This window comes from Gracilinanus agilis, chromosome 2 (assembly GCF_016433145.1).
Source record: "Gracilinanus agilis isolate LMUSP501 chromosome 2, AgileGrace, whole genome shotgun sequence".
In the NCBI taxonomy this organism is placed as follows: Eukaryota; Metazoa; Chordata; class Mammalia; order Didelphimorphia; family Didelphidae; genus Gracilinanus; species Gracilinanus agilis.
The window spans coordinates 462,406,598-462,432,156 of NC_058131.1; the positions used below are offsets into that span (position 1 = coordinate 462,406,598).

General features: G+C 39.9%; 1 protein-coding gene across 1 annotated transcript in view; it reads left to right on the forward strand.

Annotated features, from left to right (window-relative positions):
* The window catches only part of SPTB (spectrin beta, erythrocytic), a 126,946-nt gene that overhangs the window by 67,206 nt on the left and 34,181 nt on the right, over positions 1 to 25,559 (forward strand). The window contains exons 21-31 of the mRNA XM_044664848.1: positions 213 to 302; positions 10,033 to 10,311; positions 12,097 to 12,227; positions 15,436 to 15,640; positions 16,056 to 16,430; positions 20,205 to 20,449; positions 21,532 to 21,670; positions 22,194 to 22,278; positions 22,897 to 23,093; positions 24,076 to 24,125; positions 24,980 to 25,058. Of these exons, the coding sequence (XP_044520783.1) occupies positions 213 to 302; positions 10,033 to 10,311; positions 12,097 to 12,227; positions 15,436 to 15,640; positions 16,056 to 16,430; positions 20,205 to 20,449; positions 21,532 to 21,670; positions 22,194 to 22,278; positions 22,897 to 23,093; positions 24,076 to 24,125; positions 24,980 to 25,058 (1,875 nt within the window). The remainder of the gene's footprint in view (positions 1 to 212; positions 303 to 10,032; positions 10,312 to 12,096; positions 12,228 to 15,435; positions 15,641 to 16,055; positions 16,431 to 20,204; positions 20,450 to 21,531; positions 21,671 to 22,193; positions 22,279 to 22,896; positions 23,094 to 24,075; positions 24,126 to 24,979; positions 25,059 to 25,559) is intronic.

Sequence of the window (25,559 nt, forward strand, 5' to 3'; positions counted from 1 at the left end):
GAAAGGAAAGAAGAAAGGAAGGAAAGGGAGAAGGGAAAGAGGGAGGGAAGAAGGAGGGAAGGAAGGATGGGAGGGAGGGAGAAAGGAAAGAAGGAAGGAAGGGAGAGAGAGAGGGAGGGAGGGAGGGAGGGAGGAAAGAAGGAAAAGCTGGAACACCTCATTATCAGAATTTCAATATCATCACAAACCCCTCACCTTTTGGTCTTCTTTAGCTCTGGGTGGAAGAGAGGTTGCCACTTGCCCAGTCATCTGACTATGGAACTAACCTACAAAGCGTGCAGCTGCTCATGAAGAAAAACCAGGTGAGTCAAATACATTCCCACACGTCAACTTCCTTTTCATGATGATGTTTGATCATTTGTCTACCTGGGGAGGCAGGCCCCATCCCTAAGCTAAGGCAGTCTATAATAAGCTAAATATATGATAGGTATGTTTTCATTGGTAGATATAAGGTCTCAAAACCTTATCTGATCCCCTAGGAGAGAAAGCAAATTTTGATTTATAAAGAGAATGGTAAAAATTTGGGGGAATATCACAGAAATCTATGGGACCTGGCCACTCAGATTATAATTTTTGCCTTCAGGTTACCAAGGTGAGTAAAGTGTGAGGGAAGCCTTTTACCCTGATCAGATTATGTTCTCCTATTAATATATTTCCCTATCCCACATGCTTCCTGGATTTTAACGAGAAGAGGCCAATAAAATCAGTCCACAGGATCACCTCACATACTTGCTAGTCTCATTTTCCAAGCTAAGTTTGGACCCTGAGCAAGGTCAGAACTCAGAAGGTTATTGGGGCACCAGAATTATTTTGTCATTGAGGATACTCTCTGGGACCAAATCAGTCTAGAAGACTATTTAAACCTGGGATGCTATTATCTGAGAACACTTCCATCTGCTAGTTGATTTTCAGCCAAGGATGAGCTTTGAGTCTGCATGGCACCAGTCAGGGATCAGGGTTTTGAAAGTGAACAGATGCCAAATGTGCCCTATTTTTTAAAAAAATTCAAAATGCTAAATGTGATGGGGAGACCAGCTTTTATAGGGTTTCATTGTTTCCATACTCAACAAGAACATGGATTTTCCCTTAAGCAGAAGGTCTCCTTGCCCTACTCAGACCAGTATCTAGGTCAGGAATTCTTTGCTTGGGGAAGGTTGCTTTTCAGCCCTGGGTGCCCTTGGGAGAAGTGCTGGTTAGTAGCATTTAGAGCTTCCTCCTGAAGAATAACAGACACTGTAAATCTACTGACAGGACACAGAGTTCTAGGAATCATGCCAGGACCTGGATTATGAGGAAAGAGCCTTCTAAAACTCCTTAGATAGATCTTTGGAACTTAACTTATGCTGTTTAGTCATTGAATACCAATGGTACAGCGTCTAAGGAGATGAGAGGGTACTACACTAGAGGGTCTTGAAAGGCAGAGACATGGCTTAATTTTCTTTGTAATTCTTCTTCATTAGGAGAAGGAGCTGTAGAGGACAGATGTATCCTTGAGGTCAACATCTGGCTTCATAAATTGTATCACCAAGAAGGTTCCAACTTCCCTGGCTCTGGGGTGCTGTTTCAGGAAATAAAGATGAGATTCACCCAACCAAGAAGGGAAAAAAGGATCTTTGGGGGAAGGATGGTGGTGTAGTTGAAAGAATGTTGCATTTGGAGTCAGAAGACCTGGGTTCTAATCCTGACTCTGCCACTTATTACCTGTGTGACCTTGAGCAAGTCACTTCATCTCTGAAGGCCTCAGCTTTAACTATAAAATAAGGTGTCTAGACTAGATAACCTTTAAAATTCCTTCTAGTTCTGTCTCTAAGTTCTGTGACCTTATGAACCAAAAATCAATGTTTTTAAACTGCTTAGATTCTTTGGGCCTTTTGGAACTGAAAAACTTGGGAGAAATGCTTTTAGAAAAAGACTCCATTGTAAATGCAAATTTGTGGAGATCATAAAATCTTATGGGAAGGAGAATGGGCAAAACTCAGAAGTTGTTGAAATATAAACCCATAAATTCTAATGCATTAGAAAAATAATTTCAGCAGACCTAAGAGAGTCTGTGACTATTTGATATTTAGTGAACTTACAGTATTCCAGTCATTTTAATGCATATACTGTACTGCTTTGCCTCTGCCTTCTGGAAATTTTCATCTTTTAAGTATATTGAGAAATCCTAGAAAAGGAGCCGTGAAAGGCAAAGCAGCCTAGATAAGAGCATGACACTGACAATAGACGAAGAAAAAAAAAAACCTCACCCTGAAGCCCAGGAAAGGTGAGAAGAAAGTCTGGTGTGACTAAAGAGCTACCAAAGGAAGTGGGGCAAAGGTAGTTGCCTAACTGTGGCCATTCCACAGACTAACGACAATTCCTCAAAAAAGTGAGTACTGTCATCTGGAATAGCTGAACAAATTGTGGTAGATAAACCTAAAGTACCATTGTGCTGTAAGAAACAATGAATGTGAAGAATGCAGAGAAACACAGGAAGACTTGTGAACTGATACAGAATGAAATGAGCAGAATGAGGAGACTATTGTGCATAATGACGACAATATGATAAAAAGGAAAGAACACGAGAAGAAAGGCCAACTCTGAATAACTGTAATGACCAGTCTTGGTCCCAGAAAACAACTAATGAAATGAAATCTCCTTCCAATAGAGAAATGGTAGACTAGAGGGGTAGAATGTTGCAAATACAGTAAGTTTTGGTTATTACATGAGGTGGTTTTGCTTAACTGTTTTTCTTTGTTAATAGGGAAGACGTGTGTGTGTGTGTGTGTGTGTGTGTGTGTGTGTGTGTGTGTGTGTGTGTGTGTGTGTTGAGGGTTGGGGATAGGGGAGAGTTATTCGGAAAAGACTGTAATGTAAAAACAAAAGCTATCAATAAAATTTATTTTAAAAAAGAGTGGTGGTTGCCCACAGGCCATAGGTTTGGGAGCCCAGAGGATGGAATCAGTCAGCATTTTTCAGTATCTGTTATGTGCCAAATACTATGCTTAGGGATAAAAAAGAAAGACAAAATCACTGCCCTCAGAGGGAGAAAATATGAAAACCTACTATGTGCAGAGACAATAGAAATATTACTTATACATATACACACACAGTGTAAGGTAATCTCAAAGGGAAGCATCAACCACTGAGGGAACTAGTAGGAAAAATGGGTGCAGAAAATAAGCTTTGAGCCGAGTATTGAAATTGGAAATAAGAAAATACAAAGCATGAACAGATTTGATGGATGGAGTGTTGTACATGAAAAATAACAAATAGACCAACATGTGTTGATCAGAGATAAGTGGAGGAAAATAAAAGAAGACTAGGAAGGTAAGAAAGGGATAGGTTTGGAAGTTGTTAAATGCTCAACAGAAGATTTTCTCTTTGATTCTAGACAGAATAGGGAACCACTGAAATTTATTAAACTAGGAGAGGGGTATGATCAGACTCTGCTTTAGGAAATTCCCTTTCTATAAGATTAGCCAAATAGAGGATGGATTGCAATGGGGAAAGACATAAAACAGAGATACCAATTAGAAGGTTATTGAGATAGTCCAGTGAAAGGTCTAAGGGTGATAGATATGTGAGTGGAGAGGAGGGGACATATATATTTTCTTTTTTTTTTAACTTTGAAAAAGCACATTGAAACTTATAATACAGTTCTGTAAAAACTACTTATTGCTGGGAGAACTGCCAGAAAAGGGAAGGTGTTACCTTTTTCAGTTGATTAGGGAAAGTTAAAGGAATAAAGAAAAATACAATAAATGTTTTTTTTTTAATTTAAGGAACTTTTTACAGGTACAAAGATAGAAATAACAGGACTTGACCACAAATTGGATATGTGGGGTGAGTGTGAAGGGGTAGTCAAAGATAAAATTGAGGTTGTAAGCCTGGGATAACGGTGTCCTTGATAATAATGGGAATATTCGAATGCAACTGGGTGACAATGGATTGAGAGCTAGGCCTAGAGATGAGAGGTCCTGGGTTCAAGCTGACCTCAGACACCTCTTAGCTGGGTGACTTAACCCCCATTGCCTAGCACTCACTCATCTTCTGTCTTGGAACTGATATTTAGTATTGATTCTAAAATAGAAGGTAGGGGTTTAAAATAATAATAATAATGGGAAAGTTGGGGAGCAGGTAGGTAGATTTGAAAGCCAGGCCTAGAGATGGTAGGTCCTAGGTTCAAATCTAACCTCAGACACTTCTGAGCTGTGTGACCCTGGACAAATCACTTAACCTCCATTGCTTAGCCTTTATTGCTCTTCTGCCTTGGAATCAATTCTCGGTATTGAGTCCAAAATGGAAGGTACGAGCTTTTTAGAAAAGATAATAATGGGAAAATTAAGAAGAGAAGTTTTGAGGAAAGTGATAATGAGCTCTGTCTTGGACTTGTTGAATTTATTTTTTTTATTTTTTTTTTATTTTAAACCCTTAACTTCTGTGTATTGACTTATAGGTGGAAGAGTAGTAAGGGTAGGCAATGGGGGTCAAGTGACTTGCCCAAGGTCACACAGCTGGACTTGTTGAATTTCGATGTCTAGAGGACCTCCATCTCTAGATGTTCCAAAAACAGTTGGTGATGTTAGATTGGAATTTGGGTGATAAATGAAGGCTGGATCTACAGATCCAGAAATCTTATGCATAGAGATGATAATTGAGATCACTAAGCAAGCTTGTGTAGAGGGAAAAAGGAAGAAGGCCAAGGATAGAACTTTAGGGGACACTCATGGTTAGTAAGCAGGACTTGGAGTAAAATGCATCAAGGAAAGCTAAGAAGAAACTGCTAGACAGGTAGGTAAAACAGGAGAAAACAATACCTTGAAAACCTCAGGAGGAGATATTTTCCAGGAGGAGATGGTGATCAACAGTGCCAAAGGCCACAGAGAAGACAACAAAGATTAGAATTGAGAAAGGACCATTAGGTTTGGCAATTAGGAGATATAACTGGTAATTTGGGGGAGAGCAGTTTTAATTGAATAACAAAGCCAAAATCAGATTGCAGGTTCAGAATTGAGTGAAGGAAGAAAGGAAGTGGAATCACCTTGAATAGATGACTTTAGCTGGAAGAAGAGGAGAGATACAGAATGATAGCTTATAGGGACCAGTGAATCAAGTAAGTATTTTTATGCTCAAGTATGGGTACATTTGAGGACAATAGGAAAGGAGCTAGTAGAGAGAGAGAGGGAGAGTGAAAATTTAAGAATGGGGATGATAATGGAAGCAAGCTGCTAAAGATTTCAGATCAAGGATGCTTGTATCAGTGTTTGCCTTGTCTAGGAGAAAGGCCACCTCTTTATGTAAGACAGGAATGAAAGAGGAAATAGTAGGGATTGATGTCTGAGTGACATGAGATGACTAGGGAAGAAGAGGGAACTCTCAGAGAATGACCCCAATTTTTTTGGTGAATTCTAAGACAAGGTGCTGAGCTGAGACGGTGGAGAAGGAATGCCACACCAAGTCACAGGTTTCAAGCCAAACAGGAATGGAAACATTTTGGAGACTAATGCATAAACTAGGAAATTAGGTGCAACTCATAAAATATGAATTCATAAAGCAATGGTTCCCAAATTATTGTGATAATTCAGGATATGGAGCTCTTTGCACTTTTTAAATCATTGAAGATCCCTCTACACTCTTAAAAATTATTGAGGGATTCCTAAAGAATTTTTGTGTATGTGGGTTCTATCTAGTGGCTGACATATTAAACAGATAGAATTTTAAAATATTTATTAATTCACTAAAATGGCAATAAATGGGGTAGCTAGGTGGCTCAGTGAGTTGAGAGCCAGGTCCAGAGATGGGAGGTCCTGGATTCAAATGTGACCTCAGATACTTCCTAGCCGTGTGACCTTGGGCAAGTCACTTAACCCCCATTGCCCAGCCTTTCCTCTCTTCTGCCTTGGAACCAATATACAGTATTGATTCTAAGATTGAAGGTAAGGGTTTAAAAAACAAACAAACAAATAAATAAATGGCAATAAACTATGTTAACACAATGTACCAACATAATATAAATGTATTCTCATAAATGTGTTAACAAATAACACTTTTCTAGAAGATAACTGTTTTCCAGAACAAAAAAATTTCACAAAAAGAATACTTAACCTATTTTTGCAAATCTCATTAATGTCTGACAGTATGAAACAGCTAGATTCAGATATGAAGCTCTGTATTCAATCTATTGTGATTTGTTTTTTGGAAGTATATGAAGAAAATCTGATTTCATAGATATGTAGTTGGAAAAGGGAGGAGTGTATTAATAAGCAATTAACATATTATTATTGTTATCAAAATAGTTCTGACTTTACAGGTCCCCTGAGAAGATCTCTGGAATTTCCATAGGTCCCTGAATAACACTTTGAGAACCAGGAGCAAAAATAGAAAAGAGCACCCTCTCAGTAAATCAGAACAAAGGAAAATATTGTTTCTTATATGGAGAGGGAAAGCAGCTTTTAAAAAAGTACATCAAAAGGCAGAAAATTTTCTAGGAGTACATTTTCTTCTCCTTTCTTCTACCTCTATTAAATTTAATACAATTAGGCCAGCTAGGTAGCACAGTGGATAGAGCTTCAGTCCTAGATTCTGGAGGATCTGGATTTATTCAGCCTCAGAATTGTGTGACCCTGAGCGAATCGCTTAATCCCAATTGCCTAGCCCTTACAACTCTTCTGTCTTAGAACTAATACTAAAGAGGAAAAAAAATTTTCAAAGAACTAATACTAAGAAAAAAAAAGCAAGGATTTAAAAAAATTAATTCAACTCAACAAATACATATTAACTACCTACTATGTACTTGTGCCAGCTCAGATAAGAGATATCTGTGAATGTGATGGCCAAGATATTTGTATGACTATTCAGATCCCAGAGATGGAGATGCTTAGCAGATATCATCCTCTCTATCAGGGATAGTAGAGACTTTGTTCTGTATGAATACCAGTCTCTAATATGCTATCTAGCTACATGGAATGATTTTGTTCCATTATCAGCAGTCCATACATTTAGTTTTAAAACTTTTGTGCCTCAGTTTCCCCATTGTAAAATAAGGGCCTGGACTAGGGGATCGTTGAAATCCTTCCTAAGTTCAATAGTTGTTGCCCATTTTATACTTGGTGTTAATCAATCAAAAGCATTTATAAAGGACCTACTGTATGCCAGGTACTGTGCAGAGTTCTGGGGATGCAAAGAGAAGCAAGAGATGGTCTTTGCTCCCTAAGGAGCTTACAGTCTAATGGGAGAGATAACATGCAAGCAACTATGTATATAAATGGTAGACACACATGATAAATAGGAGATTTATTTAGAGGGAAGATTTATTTACAGAGGGAAGCATTAGTATTAAGAAGAAATCAAGAAGGGCTTCTTCCAGAAGGTGGGGGAGTTTAAGGAAGAAAAGAAGTGGAGCTAAGGAGGAAGAGAGTTCCAGGGATGGAACTTGGTTTCCCTTGTGACTAACAATATACATTAGTGAGATACCTGAAGCAAGGTGGGGTGGGGAGATGCAAACGAAATATAAAGTAAGTCATTAAGTTTGAAGTAAAATGACTCATATAAAGATGCCAAGTCCCCCCCCCGCCCCCCCCCCACACACAGCTTTTTAGCCTTTTTACTTAGCACTACACAATTGATAAAAAAAATAAACGTACATGTCAGCTTATACTTGTGTTCAAAAACATCAACTTCACAAGTAAAAGGTAGATATGACATGGTTAGATAATAGCTTCCTTTTTAAAAGATCTAAGGATTTGAGTGGTCTGCAAGCTCCAGATGAGAAAGCAGTAGGAGGTGGCAGCCAAAAAACTAACATGATTTGGGGTGCATTAGAAGAGTCAGGGACTTGGGAGGCGATGTATTGTCTACTCTGCCTTGGTCAGACCATACCTAGAGTACTGTGTTCAAAGCTGGACACCCACAGTTTAGGAAGGATGGATAAGCTGGAGAGAGTCCAGAGAGATATCCAGGAGAGTAAAATACCTCAACCCTTTGAAGATTAGTTGAAGGATATATGAATGTTTAGCATAAAGAAAATGTTCAGAGGACATGATAACTCTTTTCAGGTCTTTGAAGAGTTAAATTTCATGGGGAAATTATCAACTTTGTGTTTTTAGCTCAAGAAGAAAGAAGTAGGAACAATGGGGTAGAAGTCATAGAGACAAACTTAGGCTTAATAGCAGAAAAAATTCTCTCTTAGTGTTGACCAAAAACAGAATAGGTTGCTTTACATGGCGGAAGATGCCCCACCCCTGCCAATAAAAGGTCTTCAAGTAAAGACTGGATGGCCATTCATTAGATATTTTATTAATATTCTTTTTCAGATGATAAGATGTAGACTAGTTGGTAGTTGAGATCTTTCCCAACTCTAAAACTGTTTTTCTGTGTGTGAGATGCAGAATAGTGGAATCTGTCCTTGGTGTTAGGAAGAATTGATGTCATTTTGCTTTTATACATACTACTTTAACAAGACCAAATTACTTCTCATTTTGGTACCCCAGGCAACTCCTTTAAAAATATTTTGGGTTTTTTTTTCCCCTCAATTACATGTAAAAACAATTTTTAACCTTTTGGCGGGTTTTTTTTTTTGAGCCAAATTCTCTCACTCCTTGCCCTCTAGTCCCTTCCTGAGACAGCAAGCAATTTGATATAAATTTTGTATGTGCAATAATGTTAGCATTTTCCCATATTAGTCATTTTGTGGAATAGAACATCCCAAAAATGAAGAAAGTGAAGTATAGACTGTTTCGGTCTACTCTGTCAATTCTTTCTCTGGAGGCAAATGGCATTTTTCATCATTAGGCTTTGGGATTTGTCTTGGATTTCTAAGAATAGTTAAGTCATTCACAATCATTCATCATTCAATATTGTTGTTACCATACACAATATTTTCCTGATTCTACTCACTTTCTCTTTGCATCAGTTTTTTAAAAACATTTATTAATATTTATTTTTTAGAAAAGTTAACATGGTTACATAATTCATGCTCTTACTTTCCCCTCCACCCCCCACACTCCCCCTCACCACCATGGCTGATGCGTATTTCCACTGGTTTTGTCATGTGTCATTGATCAAGACCTATTACCAAATTGTTGTTAGTTGCATTGGTGTGGTAGTTTCTAGTCCACATCCCCAATCATGTCCGCCTCAACCCATGTGTTCAAGCAGTTGTTTTTCTTCTGTTTCCACTTCTTTGCATCAGTTTTTGTAGGTTCCCTGGTTTTTCTGAAACCATTTCATTACCATCATACCACAACTTGTTCAGCCATTCTCCAAATGATTGACCTAGGCAACTTTCTAAGATGTCTTAGAACATCTTAAGCTGAGGTTTTCTGAGTGGCACTGAATGGCATTGGCAGGAGTTTTCCCTTAGCAGTTCCTTATGTCAGAGAAATCACCAATTAAGAGAAAAGAAAATTAGGAAACTAGAGCTAAGTCTGACTAATGAGATAAAGCATAGATGGGAATCATAAGGTAGGAAACTAGACAAGTGATCTTAGAAAAAAGTTCCTTCTTTACAAGCACAATGAAAGAGTACTGGATGGGCAGGCTGAGGATTTATGTTCAAATCTCAGTTCTTCTCTTTAGTATTTGCCTACTTTGGGCAAGTCACTTTGGTTCTTGGGCTGCAGTTTTTGTACCTATAAAATTAGAAGGTTGGATTCTCCAGGGTTCTTGAGCTAGAGCCCATGAACTTGTTTTTTTTTAATTGTTAAATATATTTCAGTGTAGTTGGCTTCCTTTGTAACCCTATATATTTTATTTTATGCATTTATAAGCATTATTCTGAAAAAAAGTTCATAGGCTTCACCAGACTGCCACCAGAGTCCATGACACAAAAAAGGTTAGGAACTCCTGAAGTAAATGATCTAATTCTAAGGACATTTTCAGCTCTAAATCTAGGATCCTGTGACATCTCTGGGTCTCAATTTCCCCTTCTATAAAATGAAAGAAGCAAATAAGATGATATCTAAAGACCTTTTTCTGCTCTAACTTTCCTAAGATCTTTTGATGCTGTGATTGACTTGGTCTAAAAAGGAGTCCCTTTTTTGTATTTTCCAGACACTACAGAATGAAATTGTGGGCCACACGCCCCGGGTAGAGGATGTATTGCATCGAGGGCATGACCTGGTGGAGGTGGCTGAGATAGACTGCCAGGACATTGCAGAACGCCTGGAGCATCTACAGAGCTCATGGGAATTGCTCCGGGATGAGACCACTTTACGGCTCCAACGGCTACGGGAGGCGAATGAAGCTCAACAGTACTACTTGGATGCTGGGGAGGCAGAGGCCTGGATCAGTGAACAGGAACTTTATGTGATCTCCGATGAGACTCCTAAGGTCAGTTGGTGGGAGATGGTAAGGTCTTAAGGTAGCTAGCTGGATTCCCTATGGGATGGGAGGCATGGAAGGAGGCAGCTATCTAGTTCAGATGCCGTTGGCCAAAGAAGTACCCCTATCCATAAAGATGGGGCAAAGCCAGGAAAAAAGGGGGTTGGGAGCCAGGTCTAGAGATGGAGGTCCTGGGGTCAAATGTAGCCTCAGATGCTTCCTAGCTGTGTGGCAAGTCTCTTAACCCCCATTGCCTAGCCTTTATCTCTCTTCTAGCTTCGAAACAAACACAATATTTATCCTAAGATGAAAGGTGAAGGTTTCAAAAAAAAAGTATATGGTAAATGTAGGTGAGGTAAATGTAGGTTAGAATTCCAAGGTAGAATCAGAGTCCCACCTCCTCTACTTAAAGATACCTTTCTCAGAAAAGAGACTCTTCATTGAGTATGAATGTGCCATTTTTTATCGATAGACCCAAACTTTTTTTGTTTTTGTATTGCCTGATTTTCCTAACCCCTTATTCCTTTCTAATTAGCCCCTACTCCTTGATTCTCTTCCTTGCTTTAGTCAGACAGTGATTACTGAATGTCTAAACTGCACTTAGCACTGTCCGAGACACTGTGGAAAATAGAGGAGAAGTATAAAACGAGGTCTTTCAAAGGTCTTATGTTACTTCTGGAGAACCAATACATTAATATATGAATATGAATATATGAACATACATATACAATACTAATTGGTATTAAATGCTAATATACCACATAATATACTATATATTAATATGATTAATGTACTATATAATATACTACTATTCATATACTGTTGTATTACTATATTAATATTATATACTAATATAATAATAAAATAAATTGCTATATTAATATACTATTATAATACCATATACTGCTATACATTAATATAATTACATACAGTGTTTGCATGTGTAGAAACAATAGCAAATACTCTGATAGTACAAAATGAATTGCTAACTAATAAGAACAGACTGTAAAATCCATAGGAATCCAGATTTGAGGGCTAGGTAAACTACAAGGCCGTATAATACAGGAGAAGGACCACTGATTTTGGATTCAAGGGACCTAGGTTTAAATCCTGCCTCTAATGCTAACTACCTATATGACCTGGGATCACTAAACCTTCCTGAATCTAATTTTCCTTACCTATAAAATGCATGGGTTGGAGTAGATGACCTCTGAGGCCCCTTCCAGCTCTAGATCTGTGAACATAAAACAGAGAAGGTTTTGTGGAGGAAGTAAGACTCTGGTTGGGTTTGGAGTGGCAGAGGAGGAAAAGAGGCATTCCCGGTAAGAGAAACAGCATGAGCAAAGGTATGAAGGCAGGAATTCTCATGGCATACCTTCAGGACAGTGATGAGACCGGTGCAAATGGGGCATGTTGGGAATAGTAAGAAAATAGGGTAGAATGGGGCCAGAGGGTTTTAGCCGCCTCCTCTCTCCAGATTAATGATATGTGCACCTGTGATGATACATGCACCATATTTATAAAGTTCTTGGTGCAGCATAAGGAACCCTCAACAAGATTATATACTGTGAGAAGAAATCAAATTGCTTGCTGGAGAGAACCAGGGTGGTTTTCATTCTCTGTGTATGTGTTTGTGCTGGTGCTGGTGGTAGTGGGATGAAATCTAGAGAGCTGAATTGTTTGCCATCCTTGAGGACCTCCAGCAGCTGTACTGTAGTTTTTTTTCAGTTGTGGGAGCTTCAAAGCAAAGTCTGAGCTGAGCTGGAGTATGATGGAGGTTTTGCTTCCAACCAGGATGAAGAGAGCGCCATTGTGATGCTAAAGCGGCATCTAAGGCAGCAACGCTCAGTTGAGGACTATGGGAAGAATATCAAGCAGCTGGCTAGCCGGGCGCAGAAACTTCTGTCTGCTGGCCACCCTGAAGGGTCAGTAACCATGGGATTTATTCTTTTGGGGGACAGACTAGACATTTTTTGATGTTCAGGGAAGAAGAACCTAGCTACAAATAACCATAAATATTTATGATTTTCACTAAAAATGGGGGTTTGAGGGAACTTCTGTTCTATTGAATGTCTTGACTTAATCTCATTATTTAGCTTTGGTTTTAGGAACTCCTAGTTGATTGGAGTAAATTAGTTCTCAAAATGAAAGAATGTGTTAGATGGTTAGGTGGTACAGTGGATAGAGCAGTGGTTCTGGAGTCAAAAAAGAGCTAAGTTCAAATCCTGCCTCAGATATTTACCACCTGTATGGCCATGAGCAAACAAGTCATCTCAGTCTCCTCATCTGTAAAATGGGAAGAATAATAATATTACCTCTCAGGATTGTTGTGAGGGTCAAATGAGATAATATTTATAAAGTACTTTGCAAAATTTAAAGTGCTATATAAATGCTTGTTATTGTTAAATGAATATTTTTACTCTAAGAATTCGATATTTCGAGGATCTCTTATTTCATCGATATGCGTTCCTTACACTACATAGATTACAATTCCATTATGATTTAGTAGACAAACTTTGAAAACTGATTTTTTTATTGGGGCAGCTAGATGGCCCCCTGGATTGAGAGCAGGCCCTAGAGGTGGGAGGACCCGAGTTCAAATTTGACCTCAGACACTTACTAGCTGTGTGACCCTGGGCAAGTCACTTAACCTCCATTGCCTAGTCCTTACTGTTCTTCTGCCTTAGTACCAATACACAGTATTGATTCTAAGACAGAAAGTAAGGGTCTAAAAGAAAAGGATTTTTATGCTTAAAAATCAATCATATAATCAAATTAAATTTTGATTTGTAATCTATAATTCAGTGGGTGAAGGATCTCTCTAGGTAAGTTGGTTCTGATGTGACAGAGACCAAGCAATCACAAATCTCATGTTCAAAGTTTTTCTGGCCTGATAATTATTACAAAATCTTATGCTCAACTGATATAGCCTTTTAGAACCCAGGCTCACCTTTGCACCATGATAGGGAACAGAAAAGGACTTTGTTGGAGGAGTTAATTGAATATTTTGGTTAACAGAGATTTCAGATATGGCAAATATATATTACCCATTTTCAGAGAGCTATCATACAGCAAAATATATTTAACATTAAACTGTATTCAGTCTAAATAACATCAAGAATAATATATTCTTGATGACCTAACAAGCCCTTCAGATGCCTCAGTGTTATCATTCTGAATGTCATTTGTACAATATTGGAGGAAAAAATCATATTAGTTGAATTTTTTGGATGTTTAAATTCTGAGTGATGATGATGATGATGACAGTAGCCAGCATTTATATTTATACAGCACTTTAAGGTTTTTGAAAAGTTCTTTACAAAAATGTCATATTTTTGGATCCTCATAACAATCCAGGGAGATAGGTGCTCTTATTATTTTCCATTTTACAAATGTGGAAACTGAGACAGACAAATCAAGTGACTTATCCTCAGCATTAAGTATCTAAGGTAGGTTTTTAATTCAGGTTTTCCTAACTCCAGGTTCAGTGGTCTATCAGCTGTGGCCCATAGAAGCATATTCTGTTTTATTTTATACTATTTATCTTTGGGGCAGAAATCATAGATGACTTTCCAGTCAGGCCTTACCAGCTGTTAAGAGGAAATCCACTAAGCTCACGCCCTAATTTCTGGAACATGATCTAGTATCCTATGTTGTTCTTCTGCAGGCTCTAAGGAAGAACCTCTTCGCCTCCATAGTTTATTATGTTTGCCTTCAGTGCTCAGGGCTCAAGGTTTTTTCCTAGTCACTAAAGACCAGCATGCTAGATAGAGTACTAGGCTTGATTTCAGATATATTTTATTTTAGTTTTTTTAATTAATATTTATTTTCTCTCCTTTTCATTCTACCAATTCAAAAACAATGAAAGAAAATGAAAACCTTCATAACAAATATATATTTAAAACACAAATATGCACACATATAGAACCAAACAAAAAGATTTTTGCTTTGGCCACATCCAAAAATGTTTGTTTCATTCTGTATCTTGAGTCTATGACCTCTCTATCAGGAGATGGGTACCATGCCTTATCTTTGGCTCTCTGGAATCCCAGTTTTAAATTGTCTTGACTAGAATCTTTCAAAGTTATTTTTTCTTATAATGATGTTACTGTTTAAAATTGTTGTTCTGGTTCTGCTCACTTATTTCTGCATCATTTCATAAGTGGTTCCTAGTCCTTCCCAGTTTTCTCTGAAAGCCTCCTTTTCATGTCATATAATATGTTATTTTGCCATATCCCAATAAATGAGCATTCTCTTGATTTTGTTTTTATAGTGGATATAAAAACAGCTGTTATAAATATTTTTGTACACATAGGTCCTTTTCTATTTTCTTTGCTCTCTTTGGAGTATAGATCTAGTAGTGGTATCTAGATAGAAAGGTGTGCAAAGTTCAGTGACAATTAATTCCAGTTTGCTTTGAAGTCAAGTAGATTTGGCTTCAAATCTTGCCTAATTTACTGGCTGTGTGACAGTAGTCAAGTCACTTTACTACTACATCCTCAGGGTTTGTAGAAGATTCAAGTGAGACATATAAGGTACATTGTAAGCCATAAAGTGCTAGATAGGAAATGCCAATTAGTTTTTCCTCCCTAGCAATTGTTGATGATATGTTGGGCAATGGTGAAGGATAAGAAGTGTTTTATCAACCTTTTTGCAAAGATAATTGAGTTGAAATCTATGATTAGCCTAAACTAAAGAGATGGTTAATAAGGAATCTAGTTATCGAAACTCTTTGAGTCCCTAAGGATGCAGTAAAAAGAGTGGCATGGGGTGAGAATTATTCCTCTGAGACAAAGGGAAACCTTTGGCCCAGTGTTATTTAAGTATCCAGAATTTCATCTCTAGCATCTACTAAAAGGAACTTTCTCGTTGCCATTAAAAGACAATGTGACCCAATGGAAGGCATCTTGGAGAGGGAAACAGAGCACCTGGCTCCAGGAAATTTAGAATTCTTCTCCTGCTTCAGCTTCCCCATCAGTTGCTTGGGGATGAACAGTGGTGGAGAAAGATAAACTAAGAGTTGCAAAATAACTCAGCCATCTAAATATGGATGCTTTAGAATTCTTCCTCTCTGATGCCTATGAGATCATCTCTAATCTTGAAACTTTGTTTTTAATTTTTTTTTAATCCTAGGGAACAGATTATCCGACTTCAGGGACAGGTGGACAAACAATATGCTGGGCTAAAAGATATGGCTGAAGAACGGAAGCGCAAGCTGGAAAACATGTATCATTTGTTCCAGTTGAAGAGAGAGGCAGATGACTTGGAACAGTGGATTGCAGAAAGGGAGGTGGTGGCCTCTTCCCAAGAAATGGGGCAAGATTTTGACCATGTCACCGTGAGTTTCACATCCAGAACACTCCTTTTTTTTTTTTTTTTTTGGGTACATTTTTAAAAAAAAAGGAAAACACATGAATCTGTCATTATTTTTAGGTGAATAACAATAGTAATCTTGTTTCCCCTCCCTATTTTCAGTTTTAGTAAAACATCGAAAATTAATCTATCATCTTCTTCTATTAAGCAGCAAAGTGTAGTCACAACAAAGTTTGAGGTGCGATAATATTTCTAGGGGGTGATCTACTTGGATTTCAACTTTTTTTTTCCTTAAAAAAGGTGTGATAACACATCCACAGACAGTTGTAGAATAGAAGAGTCTGTGACAAGAGTGTGAGAATGCCCTGTCATCTCCCCAACAACCCAAAAGTACAATAACCATGTTTCTATTGATCCGTACCCTTCTTCTCCAATTCTAGTTGCTACGGGACAAGTTTCGTGACTTTGCTCGGGAGACCGGGGCAATTGGGCAGGAGAGGGTGGACAATGTTAATTTGATTATTGAGCGGCTCATTGATGCTGGCCACGCTGAGGCTGCCACCATTGCTGAGTGGAAGGATGGACTGAACGAGATCTGGGCTGACCTTCTTGAGCTCATAGACACCCGAATGCAGCTGTTGGCTGCCTCCTATGACCTGCACCGCTATTTCTACATGGGAGAAGAGATCCTAGGCCTGATTGATGAGAAACACCGAGAATTGCCTGAAGATGTGGGACTTGATGCCAGTACTGCTGAATCCTTCCACCGTGTCCACACAGCTTTTGAGCGAGAATTACATCTCTTAGGAGTGCAGGTACCATTCTGCCCATCTACCCACTCTCATGTAGCTTTCATCATGTAGAGACCCAGGAAGCCTGCCTTCTAAATGTCTCTACAGACTATCTCTGATTCCTTTATGGCTCTTTTCAAGTCATGATCCTTTGTTCCCATTTTCCCATCAATAAAATGGTATTTGAGGACTTCATAGAGTTTATTTATATATTTATATAGTACTGAAGTTATAAATATAGAGAGTCTGAGAAAGAAAGTGATAGAGAGATCCTGTTGTTACCTTCAGTGCATCGTAACCCAGAAGGGCACTGACTAAAATAGGAATATAGGGCTTTCTAGTTGGAGCAAGGAATGGTGAGTCAGAGAGTTTAGGTCTTGCTTTCAGGAAATACTATAGTATTGATGGATTAGTGCCTTTTTTTTAACCCTTCTGTTCTAGAATCAATACTAACTATTGGTTCCAAGGCAGAAGAGTGGTAAGTGCTAGGCAATTGGGGTAAATGACTTGCCCAGGACCACAGAGATAGGAAGTATCCAAGGCCAGATTTGAACCTAGGATCTCCTGTCTCCAGGCCTGGCTCTCTATCCACTGAGCCCCTGGATTGGTGTCATAATCAACAAAGGTTCCCTTTCCCACTGGTGCAGATTGTAGCTCCTCCACATTCTTCATTCATTCATTTATTAAGTGCCTACTACAGGTATATTCCAGGCGTTGGAAATTCAGATACAACTGAAAAAGTTCTTACCCTCAGGGAGTTTCCATTCCATTGGGGCAAGTAACACATACATAACAAAGTAAATACAAAATAATTTCTTGGGGGAGAGCACTAGCAGCTAAGGAGATGTAGTGTGTGTGTGTGTGTGTGTGTGTGTGTGTGTGTGTGTGTGTTTAGTGATGCTTGAACTGAGCTTTGAATCCTAGGAAACTAGTGATTCTACAAGGTAGAAGCAAAGCATTCCATGCATGGGAGATGGCTGATGCAAAGGAAATGGAATCCCATGTATAGGAAACAGCAGGATACCTATCTGTAATATAAAGCTCCTCATCCTGTGTGATTCTTCCCAATGATTTTTCCTATAAATTCTCCACAAAGGATTTATTCAATCTGCTAGAAACCACCTTTTAAAAATGTTAAAAATTTCACCAATACTAGCATACCTTTTCCAGGCTCATAAGTTGTCAATAATGTCACCTGATTTTATTTGAAATAAGAATGTCAGTATGAACATGGTTTGATTCCTTAGGGACAACACTTGCTTATTGGTCATTGAACAGATAGTACATGCTAATAATGCCAACAGTCAAATTTCCTACCACATAGAGGATGCTTTAAAAGATAATAGAGGGGGCAGCTGAGTGGCTCAGTGGATTGAAAGCCAAGCCTAGAGATGGGAGATCTTGGGTTCAAATCTGACCTCAGACACTTCCTAACTGTGTGTTACCCTGGGCAAATCACTTAATCCCCATTGCTTAGCCCTTAGTGCTCTTCTGCCTTGGAACCAATATACAGTATTAATTCTAAGAGAGAAGGTAAAGGTTTAAAAAAAGATAATAGATTTGGAATGAGAAGACTTGTGTTTAAATACTAGGTCTCTGCTTCTTGCTAGCTATATGACCTTAAATAAAGTATTTGAGGTATATGTGCCTCAGTCTCCTCATCTGAAAAATGAGGGAATTTTTCAAGATGATCTGAAATGTCCCTTCCAACTATCAGTCCTATTGGCCTAAAGATGGGCTTCAAAAAATGGAATAATAGTCTGGATTATGATCTTACATTTTGGATTGCTCATAATTGTTTTCTGGTTGTAATTGTAGGTTAATATCTAGATTAATAGCTCTTCCTTTGGACCAATAAGCACAAAAGCTTACACAGTGGAAAGTAAATACAGAGACAGCAAATATGGGATGGGAATGGATGCCAAGGCTTTGGAAATAAATACAGTTCCCTTGAGGTCTTACAATACAGGCGCCCTGCATAGGGATGGGACTTCATTTTTACTGATAACTGGCCTTAAATAAAGACATCTTATCATTGTGTCTTTCATCCAAGGATCCCAAAAGAGCATAAAACCTGTGATAGAGCCATGAAAGGGGAACAGTAGTGGATACATTCCTCCCCATTTTTGCAAAGAAGGAAGCAGGTGCCAAGGAGCGAAACTTTGTCCCACATCACCTGGCAAGTCACTGGCAGAGCTAGAAGGGTGGTACTGAATTCCTGCCTTCTTAGTTACTATTTGTGCTCGGAAACAGTGTTTCCTAATTTTTTTAATCAAGCACCCTTATAGGAAAGAAATTTTGAGCACGTACCCCCAAAATGGTTATCTAATTGTTTACAAATTATATATGTACTTATATAAAAATAATTTTGTTCAAGGCAACTGGTGTCACAGTGGATAGAGCACTGAACCTGGTGCCAGGAAGTCCTGAGTTTAAAGTTAGCCTCAGACTAGCTGTATGATTCTAGACAAGTCACTTAATTTCTGATTACCTCCATTTTCTCAACTGTAATATTTTATTTCCTCCCCTAAAATAGAAATTTAAAAGGGACAACATAATATGTATCCTAGAGTCAAGTAGGAGGCACAGGACCTGATTGTGTAGAGGAGTGCCATTGTCAAATATTTGCATTAGAAAAACCACTTTGAGTAGCTCTGTGGAAGATGAATCAGCTAGTAGAGAGACCTACAGCTGAGAGACCAATCTGGGGTCTTCGATGTGAAGATAATAATTAAAGTAATGGTGATCCTTTAGAGTCTACATCCCCTAAATGATGTAGACTCTAAATGATCAACCTAGTGCAAATATCAATAATATGGAAAAAGGTCTTGATCAATGACACATCTAAAAACCCAGTGGAATTTCATGTCAGCTATGGGGGGGGGGGGTGAGATGAGGTAAGGGAAAAAACATGAATCATGTAACCATGGAAAATTTTTCTTAATTAATCAATAAAAAAATTAAAAAACTGGAATTGTTTAGCAAAAATAAATAAATAAATAAAATAAAGTAATGGGAGCTGATAAAAACACCAAATGGGGGGCAGCTGGGTAGCACAATGGATTGAAAGCCAGACCCAGAGACAGAAGGTCCTGGATTCAAATCTGGCCTCAGACACTTCCTAGTTGTGTGACCCTGGGCAAGTCACTTAACCCCCATTGCCTAGCCCTTACCAGTCTTCTGCCTTGGAACCAAATACACACAATTGATTCCAAGACAGAAGGTAAGGGTTTGAGAAGAAAACCTCAAGTGAGAGAATGTACAGAAGGAAAGAAAAGGGCCTTGGACAGAGCCATAGGGCTCACAGTTAGGACATGCAGTAGGGATGAAGGCCATGGAAGAACTGGGAGAGTCCATTGTGAATGAAGACCACAGGAAGAGTGTGAGAAGGAGCCAGGCTAGAGAGAGAGCAGTGTGGGAGATAAGTTAAGCATCCAAAGAGGAGAAGATGGTCAATAGTGTCTGATTCTGCAGAGAGATCAAGAAGGACAAGGATTGAGGGGCAGACAGGTGGCTCAGTGTATAAAGAGCTGGAGACGGTGCCTGGGTTCAAAACTGGCCTTGGACGCATCCTGGCTGTGTGACCTTGGGCAAGTCATTTAACCCCAACTACCTAGCCCTTACTGCTGTAAAAGAGTTATAATAATATCTAGCGTACCTAGAATACCCACCTTATAGAGCTGTTTGAGGCTGGAATGAGATTGCGTGTCTAAACCAAAGTGCTTTGTATTGTGTATATAAAATAAAGCGCCACCACGGGTGTGCAATGTGTCATGGTGATGATGATGATGGCTACAGGTTCAGCAGTTCCAGGATGTGGCCACCCGCCTGCAGACAGCATACGCCGGGGAGAAGGCCGATGAGATCCAGAGCAAAGAGCAGGAGGTGTCCACCGCGTGGCAAGCACTCCTGGATGCCTGCGCAGGGCGCCGAGCCCAGCTGGTGGACACGGCAGACAAGTTCCGCTTCTTCAGCATGGTGCGGGATCTCCTCTCTTGGATGGAAAGCATCATCCGGCAGATAGAAACCCAGGAGAAGCCCAGGTAGGGCAGCAAAGGCAAAAGGTAGGGCGTCTTCTCCTTCCTTGGCTACTTTCCCCCACAAGATGGGGCTCACAGGCTTAGGCGCAGACTCTGCCCGCTATTTTCTGGAGGAGAGAAGAATGGCCTTTTGGGACCAGAGCCAGCATGACTCAGAACTGGAGCAGGATCTTGGAGATTCACGAGGGAGCAGAAATGCTTGATTGTTGCAGGGCCTGGAAAATCAGCCTCGGACGGAGGCCGAAAGGGACTTGTCCCATTCATTGGTGTCCCAGGCACTTGTGCCAGCTTGTACGAGGCATTATTATTAGCAAGAGTCATCGTTTCAGAGTTCTGGGAGTACTGAGCTCACTCGGCAGCAACATAAACCTAGATACTCCCCCCACTATCTATTCCCCAACTTTGTATCCTTGGTGAAAACGTTCCCCACCTCTGCCATCTTGATAGAGAAGAATTGTATTCTTTGTAAACAAACCACAACTGGGAATTCCAGTAGAAGAGCTAGCATTATAAAGGCCTCAACATCTCATTCTTCTAATTTGTTTAAAGCCACACATATATTAAGTGCCAATGATGTACAAGTTCTGTCCTTGTTCTGGTCCCTCAGAATTACTTTTTCATCTGTAAGGCTACCCAGAGACTGAGACTTTGCCCTTCATATTCCTGACAGCCAGTTTCAATTTGGGGGTCCCAGCACCCCACACAGGTCTTTTTCAGCCTAAATTACTGGCCCTGGGAATCACCCAGCCTTCCTCAGTCTGGCTTCCCTGTCTGTAACTGGCCTCATAGAGAATTCCTAGGAAAGTAGGTCCATTGTTAGCCATTGGACTGTTTCAGAGGTTGGTGTGATCTGAGCTTTTAGAGCCACATAATGGGTGGCCTTGAAGCCAAGGATATTGTCATTTGGGAATTGGTAAGTAGCATTCCTGAAGAACTAGGGTTTAACAATGTACAGCTTTAAGGCCCTTTCCTTCTTCAGGAAGCTGAGAATTATCCTAGGAAGAAATTTCCCTTTGGGCTTTAGCCTCAGGGTACAATCTTTTGGCTGAATTCCCTAACCATCATCCACCTGCCTCTCTTATCAGAGATGTGTCCTCTGTGGAGCTGCTTATGAAGTATCACCAAGGCATCAAGGCAGAAATTGAAACCCGGAGCAAAAATTTCAGCACATGCCTGGAGCTGGGGGAATCATTGCTTCAGCGGCAGCATCAGGCTTCTGAAGAGGTAAGAAAAAGGGCTCAAAATGAGGAGCAGGGACTGGCTCCTCCTGGGGCTGCTTCTCTTCCAGGGAGGGAGACTGGGAACCAGCCAGATTCAGGTATCATACCCTTATCCAGTAATACCTTTAGTAATTTATCTATTTGTTCATCCATTCATTCATTCAATAAATATTTTTAAGCACCTACTAAATGTTGGGCTCTGTACAGGTTACAGTTGTTCAAGGCACAGACTCTATTATTGGAGAGCATTTGTAGGGACAGCTAAGTGGCACAATGGATAGAGAGCCAGGCCTGGGGTTGGGAAGATATGGGTTCAAATCTGTCCTCAGACACTTCCTGGCTGTGTGACTCCAGGCACTTAATCCCCATTTGCCTGGCCCTTGCCCTTTTGTATTAGAATTGTTACTAAGACAGAAAGTAAGGATATGGGGGGGGGGGGAGGGGATGTACATGTAGGGCTTATAAATAGCTGAGATAAATAATAGACTCCCAGACTATAACCAAAATTCTCCTTATTATCATTGCAGATCAAGGAGAAACTGAATCAGGTGATATCAAGAAGGCAGGAGATGATGGAGAAATGGGACAACCGCTCAGAGCGGCTACGTCTATGTGAGTGCAGCCTTGGGGCCATTGAACTTGGCCAGGCTGGGGGCTTCTTGTGGATGAAGGGAAGGGGGAGAAGCATGAAACTCCTCAGTTTTATGGTCAGATCAATCTAGAAAAGACACAACCCATCTCTTTCCCCTTCTTCCAATTCCTTTCCCATGCCCCCAGACAGGAGTTCTTAACCAAGAAGACCCAAACTCTGTGTTGTGCCTGGGCCTTCTCCCCTGTAATTACATAAAATTTATCAAGGATATTAAGACTGGCTGGGAAAAAGATTTTCATGATCTTGACCCTAGTCCTATGGGACTTTGAGAATAAAAATGATGGATGCTTACTTACACGGACATCAGTGAGAAGACTGGTATACCTGATGTCTGCACTATGGAGCAAGTCAAATCAGCCAACATGTATTAAACACTTACTGAGTGCCAGGCAGAGTGATAAGTGATGAGGTCTCAGAGAAAGGCAAAAGAACAATTCCTGCCCTCAAGGAGATGTCATTCCCATCCCACAAACTACAGTCTCTTTGCTGAACTGCTTGTAAGTCCCTTGACAAAGAGGCAGAGCTAACCTGTTGAGGTCTTCTGTGTGTGTGGGTCTGTGGCTTGTTCTTTGTGGCAGTGCTGGAAGTCTGTCAGTTCTCTCGGGACGCTTCTGTGGCTGAAGCATGGCTGATTGCCCAGGAGCCTTACCTGGCCAGCAGAGACTTTGGACATACGGTGGACAGTGTGGAGAAACTTATCAAGAGACACGAGGCCTTTGAGAAGTCCACAGCTCCCTGGGCTGAGCGATTTGCTGCCCTGGAGAAACCCACCACGGTGAGTTTTGAGGCATAGTAGAATCTGACTGCTGGAGCCAAGATAGGACTAGCTAGAATGAAGGAGACAACCAGTGAGTTCTTTGTCTGCTAGGAAGGCAAAGAATGGGGTGGTAGAAGAGTTGTAGAAGGAGTTAGGCTACTTAATTATTAAGTATAGAGCTCTGTAAACGAGGAAAGTGATGGAGAGGATACAAAAAAATAGAAGATGCTCTTCACTATCCTCAAGTTGTTTACAATTCTACAGAAACAAGACAAATACATGTAAAAAAGACCTAAAAATGTTTCACTGAATAATCTATTATTAGGCTTGATAATCAAACATGGGAATGATAATATTTTCAAAGGCATATAAAAAATGTAAGGGAATTTGGTTGAGACTTTTTGTGTAAGTGAAATGATTGCTGGATTTAGTCATCAGCCCTAACTTCAAACCCCTGTTCTACAATTCACCACCTTAGTGATCCTGGGCAAATCATTTGACCTCTCTCTTTATTTTCCCCATTTATAAATTGAGAAAGTTGGACTAGATGACCTCAAAGGTTCCTTCCAGCTCTGTTATCTTGTATTACGCAAGCAGGAAGGTAGTTTGCTGACTGACATTAATAGATTTAGAGTAGGTGGCTCAGTGGATAGAGAGCCAGACTTAGAGATGGGAGGTCTTGGGTCCAAATATAGCCTCAGACACTTCCTAGCTATGTGACTCTGGGCAAGTCATTTATCCCCCATTGCCTAGCTGTTACCATTCTTCTGATTTGGAGCTAAGTATATCAATTCTAAGACAGAAGGTAAAGGTAAAGAGATTTAGAGCCTGTGATCTCAAATAGCTGCAATGAGATTGGTCTCGGGGAGAGGAAGTATGAGTAAGAAAAGCTCCTTTTGGAGCATAGTACAGAGAAGCTAGCTCACTGATAGCTCTCTCTCTCCTCATCCTCATTTTCTCTGTCCTTCCTGACTCAGTGAATGACCTTTTTTTTCTCTAGCTTGAGTTGAAAGAACGCCAGACTCCAGAGAGACCCACAGAGGACAGTGGGTAAGTACCACAAGAATGGATCCTTATTGAGCCTCTAGACCAGGGGTCAGCAACCTTTTTGGCCGTGAGAGCCATAAATGCCACACTTTTTAAAATGTAATTTTGTGAGAGCCGTACAGTGCTCACAGTGCACGCTCCTGTACCAATGCCTGAAAAAAAATTGACTTTATGGCTCCTGCAGAAAGAGCCATCCATATCTGGCCCTCAAAAGAGCCAGATATGGCTCGAGAGCCATACGTTGCCGACCCCTACTCTAGACCAATAAAACTTAAATATTGAATGAACCAGAGAGAAAAACACAATGGAAGAGAAGAAAATGGAAGGTGAATTTTCTCTCAGAAGCAATCTCATAGAGTCTCACAAGACTATGGCAAATGACCTTCAATTTGTGGGTATTTATATTGAAAAAGAAACTCTTGAGAAGTCCTAGGTTTGGAGGCTTTGTAAATTATTTATGAAAAGCAAAGGGAGAGCTCTCCTGAATCATGTGGGGCCTAAAATTGGAAAGATAAATCCAGAATAAATAGAATTCAGCTTTATTGTTCTGGATCATTGCCACTGGGACAAAGCTCACTCCTCATTCTTCCAGGAGCCATGCATAATGTTTACACGATTGCTTTACATTGGAGACCCTTCCATTTTTGAAAGGATTATGGAGTCTTTTTGAAAGTATTTGCTTAAATTTTACAGGATAAGCTCGCTGCTCTTTTCTAGGCATCTGTATACAGTAAAATCTTCTTATAGATTATCCAGCCTGTGTTATCTATATGCTATATGCAAGAAATCAGTCTCCTTTTGGTAGGTGCTGCCTTATGAAACTACTCATTTTTAAACTGATTTTCTGTGTTCTTTAGGGCTCAGGAGGAGGAAGGCGAGACAGCTGGGGAGCCTCCTCGGAGTCTCCATCGGGTAGCTACTGAAAGAACATCACCGGTCAGTTTCCTCTCACATTTGTCTAGTTCCTGGGAATCTCTGCTGCCAGACCCTATACACCCGTCCTAGAGCTCAGGCCAAATCAGTCAGCAAGAAAGCTGAGAATGGTGCACACCTCACTAACCTGGCCCTTCCGTCTTCCCCTCCCCCTTCCAGAGGCTCCTGTTTCAGTTTAGTCTTCCTCATTTTATTGTGTTTACTTAATTCTCGAGTATAATTGTCTTTCCTCCTCAGTTCTGTGTAAATGAAATGTTGGAAGGAGATTACCTGCCTATCCAGCAAGATGCCTCCCATTTTAGTTTGGTTTTATTTAGTTTAATAAATGTTCATGGATAAACACATCACCATTCACATCAGAGAGAAGACCAAATAATTTATGCTGAGATGTTCTATGTTTATAAACCTTCTCTTTTCCCTCTAATTTGATCCCTTTCCCTATCTTTAAAACTAGAGTGATTTTCTACCCACCTGCAGGATCTTCTGAGTTGGACTCATTTCTGA